General features: G+C 36.9%; 2 protein-coding genes and 1 pseudogene across 2 annotated transcripts; all 3 read right to left on the reverse strand.

The window, feature by feature from the left end:
* Positions 1–886: 886 nt before the first annotated feature.
* Positions 887–2,181, reverse strand: LOC118825073 (annotated as a pseudogene).
* Positions 2,182–5,221: 3,040 nt separating this feature from the next.
* On the reverse strand, positions 5,222–6,244 carry LOC118825051 (trace amine-associated receptor 13c-like). The gene is made up of 2 exons (XM_036595549.1): positions 6,167–6,244; positions 5,222–6,055 (listed from the first exon to the last, which is right to left on the reverse strand). The coding sequence occupies exons 1-2, from the start codon at positions 6,242–6,244 to the stop codon at positions 5,222–5,224; spliced, it is 912 nt and encodes a 303-aa protein (XP_036451442.1).
* Positions 6,245–9,084: 2,840 nt separating this feature from the next.
* On the reverse strand, positions 9,085–12,991 carry LOC118825052 (trace amine-associated receptor 13c-like). The gene is made up of 4 exons (XM_036595550.1): positions 12,835–12,991; positions 11,926–12,723; positions 9,446–9,525; positions 9,085–9,310 (listed from the first exon to the last, which is right to left on the reverse strand). Exons 1-4 carry the CDS (start codon positions 12,892–12,894, stop codon positions 9,085–9,087), a joined length of 1,164 nt encoding a protein of 387 aa, XP_036451443.1. The 5' UTR covers positions 12,895–12,991.

Raw genomic sequence — 12,991 nt, forward strand, 5'->3', positions numbered from 1 at the left:
ATGGGATTTTAGCCTTTGGGAATGTTTTGTTTCTGTGATAGAAGCGATGGATAAAAAAGGCATAACAAAGGAAAGATTGGATGGTATCAAATTAGCACAGATGCTTCTCTCATCCAGCAGAAACCCTCAAGTGTTTCAGGGCACATGCATGGAGTGACTAAAATTATATATATTTTTTCATTTCATTATGTTTATAGATTTAATAGTTTACATATATATATATATATATATATATATATATATATATATATATATATATATATATATATATATATATATATTGTCTGTATATTTTGGTATATGTTTTCTGGTTACACCCTGTACATAAGTTCATGATAAATTAATACATTACCCACATATATTCACATCAACTTGGTGGGACACATCATTATTAAATAATGGTGAATAGATAAGTTAGACAATATAAAACTATAGTAACTAATGATTTTTAAATATACAAAGTAATGACTTGAAATTGCACTGTCATGCAAAATGATTACCCCAATTATTTTAGCAAATGTATTAAACTATTAGTTTGTTGCATATTTATTTAAACTGAGAATACATACTTTTGTTTTGGCCATGCTTTTACAAAAGGGTTTATTTATCATGTAAAGTAGTGGTTTACCTTTAGCAGATTGCATTACTTATAGTAAGCTCATAATGCGTATAAATGCTTTTATAATTAAACAACACAAATCTCAACCAGTTAATATCAAATGATACGTCATTTAAACAAGAATGATACATTTTCTAATATTCTTAGCAAGTTTAGTACCTTTTTTGAGAGAAAGAAACGTGTCCTATTGGTTATAAGCCCATAATTTTGGTGATGCATAAATATGTTAAGTCATGAATTTGCTCATTTATCATTACATGCTCATCTTTTTTTCTGGCACATCATTACAGGTTAAGTAAATAAACAGCACATCACTTGATCTCGTCAAACTAAACTCAAACTGAACAGCCATAAAACGCTAAAAAATGTAATATTGCATTGTACGCACATATAAGCACAATAAAAATCATTATAAGAGATGACAGAGTGATATTAAAAACATCCCTACAGGATTGTGTAGTAGAGTTTACACTACAGATGCAGTAGTAAACAGATATTCTAGGCCTGTGTTCACAACACTAACCTGAACATGGGCCTTAAGTTAAGAATGTTCTCTATGCAAATTAAATCTTGAAGATGAGGATTCAAATATTCTACAACTGATTATATACTTAACTGATGCTCTAAACCATGGATAGAATATGGCATAAATTAACGGATTCACAGAGGAGTTGATGCATATTAGCCAGACACACACAGTCCACACCATTGATAAAGTAGTTACATTTTCACTTAACAGAGAACTTATATAAAATGGTATCCAGCAAGCAAGATAAACAAAAATAACAATTCCAAGTGTTTTTGCTGCTTTGGTTTCAGAAGAGCTTGAAACTTTGTCCCCTTGTTTGATTGAAGTGTTCATCACAGCTCGAACAGCTTTAGCTTGACGTCTTGCCACTTTAAAAATAATTGAGTACAAGACCAGTATAATAGAGCAAGGAGCAAGAAAAAGAATTACCAGGTCAGTAATCATCCAGGAATATTTTATAAACACTACACACTCTCCGTAGCATCTAGTGGATATCTGCGATTGAAGAAGATGGTCATTAAAGTAAAAATAGATGATCATGTACAAGTGGCAAAAAGACCAGCCAAGAATTATCACCACAGACATTTTGCAAACTGTGACTCTAGTGGAATAAAGCAGAGGGTCACAGACAGCAATGTAGCGATCAACTGCAATTAAAATGAGGCTACAGAGAGATGCTGCTGTTGAGAGGCCAGTGATTAGCTCAGAAATAGAGCATGCCAATTTTCCAAGATACCAACAGGAGTCTCTTAATTTCATTATATTCACAGGCATAACAATCAGACCCCACGAGAAGATCTGCCGCAGCCAGAGAGAGGATGAGCAGGTTGGTTGGAGTGTGGAGCTGCTTGAAGTGAGAGATGGAGATGATCACCAGCACATTCAGAAACACAGTGCACACAGATACACATGAGAGAAAGACACACAACAATATATCAGTAGAGCCTGTTCGGACCTCCTTTCTACAAGATGAGTCGTTGTCAGGAAAGCAGTACTGAACTGTGATGTTTTGCCCGTAGTTTGTCTTATCCATCTAAATTAGACGCAAGGCTGCCAGTTTACATATATTTCGTTGTGTCATCCAGCATTGCTGTACTGGCAGATTTGGCTTTTTGCCATGTCTCTTTATACATGAGTTGGATCCTCTCACTGACGTATGAGTGGCTAGTTTTCTTTTTTTCTAATATCACTCATTTGACATTCAACATTACATTATTACAGTGACGGTCAGGTGAGGGCAACAAGGATTTGCTGTAACCGGAGTGACCAACCATCAGGGATGCCTGCCTTATGAAATCTATAAAAGTCAGACCCAAAAGGATTTTTTGCACCAATGCAAAAGACCTTAAAAGAACCTCTAATGAACCCCACTTCTTCACCGTACCTTTGCGTAAAACTCGTAGAACATCGCTTTAAAAGGTCATTTATTGATCCCTGACGGAGTCCTCTGAGAAACAAAACTAAAAGGCTCTTAAGATAAGATAAGAGAATCCTTTATTAGTCCCATAACGGGGAAATTCTCAGTGTTACAGCAGCAAAGGGAGAGCAGGGCACTCAAGAAAAAGAGAAGAAGTAACAAGAAGAGAATTAACAAGCAAGTAATTAACTTTGTTAAGTACTTAACAAGGTTTTTTACAGTTTGTTACTTGTTACTATATAGACCATATATATTAAAACTAAACATAAAAAAGATAAATATAAAACGTTATCCTTCACAAAAAAAAAAACAAAATCAAAATAAAGAATTATAAATAAATAAAAAAGCTAAGATATTTACATTGTAAGGATATTTTGCCTGAAATTCACATGGAGCACTGTATTTCTATTATATGCCACACATTAGCAAGCTAACTATCTGGCTAACATTAGCCTAACATTTACCAACTGTAAATCTGAACTTCTCTTGGGCTAAAGCGCTGCCAGAAGCAAAAGCCAGTGCTGATACATAGAAAGAAAGATTCAACATACAGAAATTAGACATAGCACAAGCACAGCACAATACATTTCAGATCAGTGTTAGATCAATGTTTGCTTAAGTGCTTCACGGCACTGAAGACAGTGAGGGAGTCTGCTGTTCAGACAGTCAGTGAAAGTTTTACCATCACCAGTGTCAGGACAGAGAAGAGTCTTTATGCTTGTCTATCATGTCCTGAAGAAAGATGGGTCAAGCCAAGCTATCCTGGAGCCTTGAAGGGCTTTAGGCATAGATTAAGTTTTGACCACTGCATCAGGAAGGGAAGCGGTCATCCATTTTTGCACATGCCCTAGAGGGGGCGCTGCAGTTCACTTCTCAGATATACAAAACTAAAATGCAAGAGACTTTTATAGAGGACCAAATGTGTCTAAGTAAGTAAGTAAAAATAAAATAAAATGAGATAAATATGAATAAATGAAATAAAATAATAATAAAAGCAAGACCAAATATGTGTATAAAAATGGGACATATATAGCAAATAAATAAATAAATTAAAATCATGAATAGGTAATTGTAGACTAGAAATGTTTAAGTAATTGAATAAGTAGATTCTGAAATACTGAGAAAGTAATTTTTTTATATATATATGTATATGTATGTGTGTGTGTGTGTGTGTTATATATATATGATATATATATATATATATATATATATATATATTATATTATATATTATTTAGGCTTTTTTAGTATTTTTTTTATTTATTTTTTATTTTTATTTTTTTGTGTATTTCCTCCTATAGTCAATGCTACTAAATTAGGCGACACTTATGTAATCATAAAAAGAAACTATTGGTCAAGGAGGTTAATAGAATTTGCTTCCTTCTGGATCAAATCTGGATCTTAGTTAAAACTGCAGTCCCTCTATTTGAATAAATAATAAATAAATAAATAAATAAATAAACTATTGAGTTCAGACCTTTTATTATTAACAAGAATTACGTTATGATCTGTTTAAGCCCAAAGCATTAATTATTGCAATAGTAATGTGCAATATATATTTTATGATACTTTCTTTTGGGAAGTTTCTGTCCCAAAGCCTAAATTTGCACTTTCTTATACATATATATAAGTTATACATATATATCATAAGCTTAGTTTTGAAATTGGAGCCTTATTTTAGTGAAAGCAGGAAGTGAGGCTGCATCCCTGTCCCTCATGGCCACATGGTGAGCAGTTAGATCCCATTGTTTTAAAGTAAATGTGTCCCAAAGTCTGAAAATCAGTGAGGATCATTAAGAACTGTCACTACTGAAATACACATTTTCTGCACCTTTTGTGTTGTAAGTATAAATATTATAATCATTTGTGTGCGCAGCTACTCAAAGCTGTGTATTCTAGTCATGTACTGACTACTGTTTTTGAGTTCTATTCAAAATGACCTAAAACTATCACTACCAAAACAGTCACTACTGAAACACCTGGTAAAGTGTGAGTAGTGTTATAATTGTTTTGGTAGTGACAAAATTGAATGTTCAAACATTCATTTAAATAAAATAATTAAGTTATAGGGTCACTCAGAGCAAAATCATTTTAATCTACATCCAAGTCAGTCAAAGTGTGCTTTCAACTTGTTAGGTTAAATGGTCTTTTGAAAATGTCATTATAGTGCATTTTTTCTTCATCAGATAAGCCATAAAGTTGCCTTCCATGCAACATGAATACAAGTTTAAAGATTTAACAAATCTAATTTCATGATTGCATCTGATTTGTATTTATTTTAAAATGTATATAATTAACAAAGAACAAAAAAATGCTTCTGCTTCAAGTTTCATACCCTAATAAATAAATGTAAATATAATTCGCTCAGCTTTTATTCAGTATTATAAACTGTACATATTATTACAGGAGTACAAATATATCTACATTTATTTCAATTTTATTTAAATTGAATTTTAAATTTAATGTATAAATGATCCTTAATGGTACACAAAGACATTATATATAAATGTATCAATCTGGGCTCTAATGTGATGGGGAAACATTGTGACCCGAAATTACAATGATTATATCAAAGAGTCAAGCTGAGGTGAGAAGGGGGTGGGACATGATTTTCTATTTGTCGTAAATGTGGTCCCAGCTTTGGAGTCAGTCTGGAACTAAACACCTTCAGAAAACAAATTAAACCTTGAAGATGAGTTTTCAAATATTCTACAGGTTACAATATACTTAACTGATGTTCTGAACCACTGATAGAAAATGGCATATATTAGTGGGTTTATAGAGGAGTTCATAACAGTCAGCCAGCCAAACACAGTCCACACTATTGATGAAGATGTCACATTTTCAACTGTCAGAGAACTTAAATAAAATGGTATCCAACAAGCAAGATAAACAAAAATGACAATTCCTAATTTTTTTGCAGCTTTGGTTTTGGAAGAGTGTGAAACTTTTGTCCCATGTTGCTGTGAGGCAGCGTTCAGCACAGCTCTAACAGCTTTAGCTTGACGTCTTGCCACATTAAAAATGATTGAATACATGACCAGTATAACAGAGCAAGGGGTCAGAAATGAAAAGACTAGGTCAATCATCACCCAGGAATATTTCAGGACCAGGACACACTCTCCATAACACTCAGTGGATATCTGAGATTGAAGGAGATGATCATTAAAGCACATATACAGGAGGATATAAAACAGACTTAAAGACCAGCCCAGAATTATTAACAATGAGGTTTTACAAACTGTGACTCTAGTGGAATAAAGTAGAGGGTCACAGACAGCAATGTACTGATCAACTGCAATGAAAACTAGACTACAGAGAGATACTGACATTAAAAGATTACTGATCAGTGGAAAAACAGTGCATGCCACTTTTCCAAGATACCAACATGAGTCTTTCAATTGCATTACATTCACAGGCATAACAAACAGTCCCACTAGAAAATCTGCCACAGCCAGAGAGAGGATGAGCAGGTTGGTTGGAGTGTGGAGCTGCTTGAAGTGAGAGATGGAGATGATCACCAGCAGGTTCAGAAACACAGTGAACACAGACACACATGAGAGAACAATGAACAATAATATATAAGCAGGGCCTGTTCGCACCTCCTTCCTGCAAGATGAGTTGTTATCAGGAAAGCAGTATTGAACTGTGAGGTTTTGCGAATAGTCCTTGTTATTCATCTGATACAGATATGGATCTGCTAACAGGAACTGATCCAGAAGTGGTGTTCAGTAAAGCTAAACTGAGAGATTTGCCTTTGAGACATGATACTTTATACCTAAGCATGAATCTCTCAACTTACATGGGATTGGCTAGTTTGTCTCTTACATCACTCACTTGCCTGATATTCAACGCAACATCATTACTTAGGTGGGGAACCATCTACTGAAAAGGATATAAAACACTGAATGACTCAATGGAATATCATCAAACAGTAGTGATGTACGGGAATTCACTTTAGTTACTTTTAAAATAGACAGAGAAATCAGAACAACCAGAAGGAAAAAAATGAGAATGTAATTTACTTTTACGTTCACCAAGAACACAGAGGCTTATTTAACTGTTGTTGACATATTGTAACTGTTGTAGTATTTTTTTTTTGAATGGCAAGTTCTTGGCCACAAGTATGATTTAATGTTGTTTGAAAATCCACTATTTCATCAAAAATTCCACTATGTTGGGTTATCATAATATAAACAGTCATTCAGAATAATTTGAATGTAGTGCAACATTAAAAAAAAAAAAATACATAGGATTGCTGACAGTCATTTTGCCACGCATCGCTCAGGCTCAGACGTCTCTAGGGACTCCATCTCTGTTGCTGTTTTGACTTTTTGCCTTTGGACTTTGTTTGTCTTTTGGTGTCTCGTGTCTTTGCTGGATTCGACCTTTGCCGGTTTTTTGACCACGTTTTTGGATTACAACTCAAACATTAAAGCGTTACTCTCTTTTTTTAACCGTGAGTGTCTAAGTTATTCTGCCTCGTTACACATGTTGATTCTTTTTTACTTTGTTAGCTGAATGCAGAGTCGAAAGCCAGAGATTTGCACTGTCTGCAGGCTGGTACACTTTTCAGTGTTGTAATGGAGTCTGAAAGGCTGCAAGCCAGGATACTTGTCTCTGTGGTAGCAGAGATTAACTCGGCCGCAAGCAGAGACAGTGTTCACCGCGCTACTGCAGTTTGACTAGGCCACAAGTAGCTACACCTTTCACTACAGTAGCAGAGTTTAACTAGTCTTTGAGCCAGTTTGGGTCAAGACAGGCATGGGCTGTAGGTTAGGGTCCTGGCCCTGTAACCGGAAGATTGCCAATTTGATCCCCAGAGCTGACAGCATGTGACTGAGGTGTCCTTGAGCAAGGCACCTAACCCCCAACTGATCCCCGGGCGCTGTGGATAGGGCTGCCCACTGCTCCGGGCAAGACAAATTTCAGTTCAGTAGCAGAGGTGGAATAGGCAGTGAGCCAGGACACTTTTTCTTGTCCCAAAGCCTACATTTGCACTCATGAAAATTATACTTGAAAACATAACACAGTACAGTTTGTTTGTTTTTGTGCATTCTTTCCTTTTTTTTAAAGATATTCTTGATTTCTTTTGAAGTGAAGTTGACATATTTACATTTATCATGAGCTTAATTTAAATCGGAGCCTTATTTTAGCCACAATCCTGCATGTCAGAGCGAGTAGTGAGACTGCATCCCTCATGGCCACATGGTGAGCAGTTAGATCCCATTGTTTTAAAGTAAATGTGTCCCAAAGTCTGAAAATCAGTGAGGATCATTAAGAACCGTCACTACCGAAATACATATTTTCTGCAACTTTTTGTGTTGTAAGGATGAATATTATAATCATTTGTGTGTGTGCAGCTGTTCAAAGCTGTGTTTGCTAGTCATGTACTGACTATCATTTTTGAGTTCTACTCAAAATGAGCTAGAATTATCACAACCAAAAGGGTCACTACTGAAATATCTGGTAAAGTTTAAGTAGTGTTATTATTGTTTTGGTAGTGATGTAATTGAATATTTAATCATTTATTTTAATAAAATAAAAAATAATTACTTTAGATGGTCACTCAGAGCAAAATCATTTTAGTCCAAGTGTGTTTTGAACTCTGACTTTCAACTTGTTAGGTATAATGATCTTTTAACCCTTGTGTGGTGTTGATGCGTTTGTTATTCAGTGGTCTGGTGGACCCACCACATTGTTTATCAAATCAATACAGCCATAACAATTTATGTAAAAATACGAAATGTTTAAAATATCACAAGTGGCCAGCGTAGGGTTCTCCTTAAGCAGCTATAGCCAGTCAGTAGCCTGTCCATGTTGTCCACCAACACACACAGACACATATACAAACACATATACACACACACACACACACAGCAGGCCATGTAGGAGGAGAACAGAGTGAAGAACACAGCACCTTCACACTTTTACTCCCCTCGGGTTCACCCCAACACCACATATCTAATATAAAAGTGTGGGGGGTGAACAGAGTGAACCTCTATACAGTTGATCAAAATGTAAAATGTTGCAAAATGTTTGGGCACCTTTATGTTGTTGTTGTTGTTGTTGTTGTGTTTTTTTTTTGTTGTTGTTTTTTTTTGTAAAGTGAAAAGAAATTAACACAATCTCTGCATCTAATTATATATGCGGTTATTTTATGTTGAATTAGGACCATAGACTTGGACTGATCCGCATGCCAACTCCTTCACACTTAGCAGCAAACAGCTCCAGTGAGTGCTGGATGCATCCATGTGATCCAGCCAAAAGTACATCATCTGCAAATAGCAGAGACACCACCCTCCGGCCTTCACACATAATGTCTTCCTGACCTTGGCCATGCCTTGACACCCTGCCTGTAAATATCATGAACACAAGTGGAGTCCAACACTAACACTGAACAAGCTTGACTTAATGCCAAGTATACAAACACAGCTCTCACTTCGGGAGTACAGAGATTGAATGGCCTGGAGTAGTAGCCCCAGCACCCCATACTCCTGGAGGACCTCCCACAAGATGTCTAGGGGAACACAGTTGTGAGCCTCCCCTGCCCCTCAAATAATTGATGGCACACTTCAATGTCTGGCGGGTGTGGGGAAGCACCCAGTATTTGGTCGACTGGGAGGGCTACGGCCGCATCCTGGGTCGTGAGCTTATCCAGACACTCTGGCGGGATTGGGCTGCAAGGGTTGGGAACATCAGGTTCCGTTCCTCGGGGAGGGGGTTGTGTAAGGGCTGGCTCCAGGCTGCAGCGCGCCCGACCAGCAAAGGGAGACAACACACAACTCCCATGTCCAATCAAGCCCAATACCCTACACCTTGGCAGAGGCCTTTATAAGCACAGAGAAGAAAACACACATTGGATCCTGTGTCCCTAAAACCTGAGTTGGCTCACCTGGTAGGCCCTGGAATACAACTCAGACAGCTTGGGTTCGCTTCTGTCAGTCTGGTGAGCCATCCACTGTTACAGATATACAAGATAAAATTATCAAATACATTTAAGTTGGGCCTGTTGGACCTCTGTTCTGCAAGGTAAATTACTGTATTATTGTACATATTGTATTGTGTTGAACTGTTGTGTTCTCCTTCTGAAATAGAAGCAGATCTGCTACTTTGGATGAATCCAACTGTGGTGTTCAGAAATACTGAACTGGAAGGTTTGGTTTTTGAGCATGTTCCTTTACAAGCATGAATTTTCTCATCTTCCCTACATGTGTCAGACTCCAGTCTGCCCGGGCCAAAACACTGCAGACTTCAGCACACTGCCACATTAGGTAAGCTCTAATCTCTGCAAGAGTAAACTCTAATCTCTGCAAGACTATGGCCCAAAAGGTCCCCAGTTGGACATGTCTGACTTAATGCCGCCAGATGCCCTGTTGTACTACTGAGGACTGCAGCAATTCAGGAGAGGAGAAAAAGTGCAAGGCTAGTCAGTTGCCTTCATCACAGCTGGTTTGCTGACACTCCTGAAAGACAGGCCACAAAGCATGCCATGAGCCAGCACCAGTGGAAAATTTCATTTAGGGGTGCCTGGCCTGCATATCTCTGGCCCCACACTGACAACTACCTGGTGGGCCATGTGAGGCACTAATTCAGCATGCGATTATCGAAGTCTCATCTATGATCTAGTTGCCCCTGAGAAGCAGCAGCTGTGTTGGTTAAGAAAGATGGTACTTGCCAGTTTTGTGTTGATTACCTCAGTCTTAACACTATCCCCAAGCTAGACGTATACCTGTGGCACTGCATTGGCCACGCTCTCGACTAAGTCACTGGCTCTATGTGGTTCAGGGTGTTGGGAAGTGGAGTTTGTGCAGTTTTGAGGTATGTTCTTTGTCCTTGATACATGGCTCTATGTGGTTCAGGGTGCTGGGAAGTGGAGTTTGTGCAGTTTTGATGTATGTTCTTTGGCTTTGATATGTGTCATGTACTATACAGCACAGTCATATTTACTACTGGCCTGCCATTTTCTGTGAGGCTAGTGGGGTGGGTGCTAGCTGGCCTTACAAAAGACCACTGTGTTTTGTATTTAGATGGCCTGCTGGAAGTACCTTGGGGAATTTTTGGCTGCACTCTCCGTTGCCAAACTTAAGCTTTTCCTTAATAAGTGTAGTTAAATGTGTGCAAAGAAAATCTTTTTTGAGACTGCTGTAAGAATATTATTAGATTAAGTTTATTTAAAAATTATTTTCAATAGATTTATTTGATGAAAGTATCCTATTTCCAGCTGCAGTTGCTTATTTCAATCAAGTCAAGCAAATTATCTGCATTATTTCTGCAAATAATCATTTTTATAGATTTTTGAATCAAATTAGGAAGACTTCACTTGCCCAGGCTCTGTTCTATGCAGTATTTATTTATTGCATTCTGCATTTTTTAGCCTGTACAACCAATAAATCAGTGCAGTGGCAGATTTCTGTTGTTTCAGGGATAGCAGTTTGTATGCAGGAGGAGCACAACACTCCAAAATCCCAAAAAGTGTTTTCTTTACAATGTCTATCAAAGAAGGTGACATCGTATGAGGAGCACATGAAGCATGGCATTGCAGTGAGTGAGATACTATATCAGGAAAAAGCCTACAGGGTGGACAGTATGCAATGATATTTTCTCTGTACTTGACTGCCAAATTCTTTACTTGCAGTCCTCTGTTGTGACATACTGTACATTTCAAAATAACAAAGGAAACAAGTAATGCAAGAGTAAAAAATAAAAAAAAATAAAAAGAAACTGAGGAAACAAAACACATGAAAAATGAAAAATAATACAGTAGGGCAGTAGTACACAGTACAGGAGTAGTAATTTAAAAAATATAATAAAACAGTACAAAGACAATTTAAAATGGAAAAATCACAATAAAAGAAAAGGTCATTTGGTATATCTTACAAGACCTTAGCTGGGTTCTGGTAAGTATCTACATCCCTGCCCACCTTGAAACTCCACCATAGTGTTGTTCCAAATCAAGGGCCTATCTAGCTAACGGACATTTAAATTTGTTAAATAGTATCTTTTTATTAGTTTTTTTTTATTATTATTTCTAATAAGAAACTTTTATGACTTGAAATTACAAAGAAAATTACAAAGAAATTAGAAGGCAGTCTGAAGGATCAAAAACAAGGCATGTGTCTGCCTCAGCTGTATGGCAAAATCATCTTTGCCTTTCCTCCATCATCATTAGTCCTATTAAATGTTAGAAAATCACATTCAATGGTGCTGTGTAATGCAGTCTAAAACTACAAAAATAAAGCAAAAGTAGTTTCCATGCTTTGTCTAAGAATATGTCCTAAATGTGGGCATAACAATTGGGAAGTGGCTTGTCAGTAGGAATCCAGGTTAAAGTTAAAAACAACGGGGGAGCAAATTAAACCTTCAGATTCGATGAGGATTCAAATATTCTACATGATAAAATATACTTAGCTGATTCTCTAAACCATGGGTAGACTATGGCATAAATTAATGGATTCACAGAGGAGTTAATGCATATTAGCCACCCAAACACATTCCACACCATCGACAAAGATGTGACACTTTCAACTGACAGAGAGCTTACATAATAAGGTATCCAGCAAGCAAGATAAACAAATATTACAATTCCTAGTGTTTTTGCAGCTTTGGTTTCAGAAGAGCTTGAAACTTTTTGTGAGATTATATTCATCACAGCTCTAACAGCTTTGGCTTGTCGTCTCGCAACATTAAAAATGATTGAGTACAAGATCAGTATAATGGAGCAGGGGACTAGAAAAAAAATGACCAGGTCAATAATCAACCAAGAATGTTTTAGAAACACTACGCACTCACCATAACATCTAATGTAAATCTGAGACGGCAGAAGATGATTATTAAAGTAAAAATAAATTACATTATAAAATAGAGAGAAAGACCAACCAAGAACTATGCAAACAGACATTTTACAAACTGTGATTCTGCTGGAATACAGTAGAGGGTCATTGACAGCAATGTACCGATCAACTGCAATGAAAACCAGACTACAGAGAGATGCAAACATTAAGAGGCCAGTGATTATTTCAGAAACAATGCATGCCACTTTTCCAAGATACCAACAAGAGTTATTAAGCTCCATTATTTTCACTGGCATAACAATCAATCCCACGAGAAGATCTGCCACAGCCAGAGAGAGGATGAGCAGGTTGGTTGGAGTGTGGAGCTGCTTGAAGTGAGAGATGGAGATGATCACCAGCAGGTTCAAAAACACAGTGCACACAGATATACATGAGAGAAAAAAACACAAAAATATATTCATAGAGCCTGCTCGAACCTCCTTTTGGCAAGATAAGTTGTTGTCAGGAAAGCAGTACTGAACTGTGAGGTTATCCATCTGTAGCAAATGCAGGTCTGTTTGTAGAAACTGTGTCGTCAAATGCTGAACTGACCGATTTGGCTTTTTGACTTGTATTTTTATACTAAAGCATGAA

The sequence above is a fragment of the Colossoma macropomum genome, unplaced genomic scaffold (assembly GCF_904425465.1).
Source record: "Colossoma macropomum unplaced genomic scaffold, Colossoma_macropomum, whole genome shotgun sequence".
NCBI classification, from domain to species: domain Eukaryota; kingdom Metazoa; phylum Chordata; class Actinopteri; order Characiformes; family Serrasalmidae; genus Colossoma; species Colossoma macropomum.

Coding starts and splice junctions, on each gene's coding strand:
- LOC118825051 (XM_036595549.1), bottom strand. CDS start 6,244: ATGAATAACAAGGACTATTCGCAAAACCTCACAGTTCAATACTGCTTT. Junction 6,056..6,166: donor ACTCATCTTGCAGGAAGGAG/GTGCGAACAGGC, acceptor CACTTCAAGCAG/CTCCACACTCCAACCAACCT.
- LOC118825052 (XM_036595550.1), bottom strand. CDS start 12,894: ATGGATAACCTCACAGTTCAGTACTGCTTTCCTGACAACAACTTATCT. Junction 9,526..11,925: donor AATCCTCATCGAATCTGAAG/GTTTAATTTGCT, acceptor TATCTGTAACAG/TGGATGGCTCACCAGACTGA. Junction 9,311..9,445: donor TACCAGGTGAGCCAACTCAG/GTTTTAGGGACA, acceptor GGCGCGCTGCAG/CCTGGAGCCAGCCCTTACAC.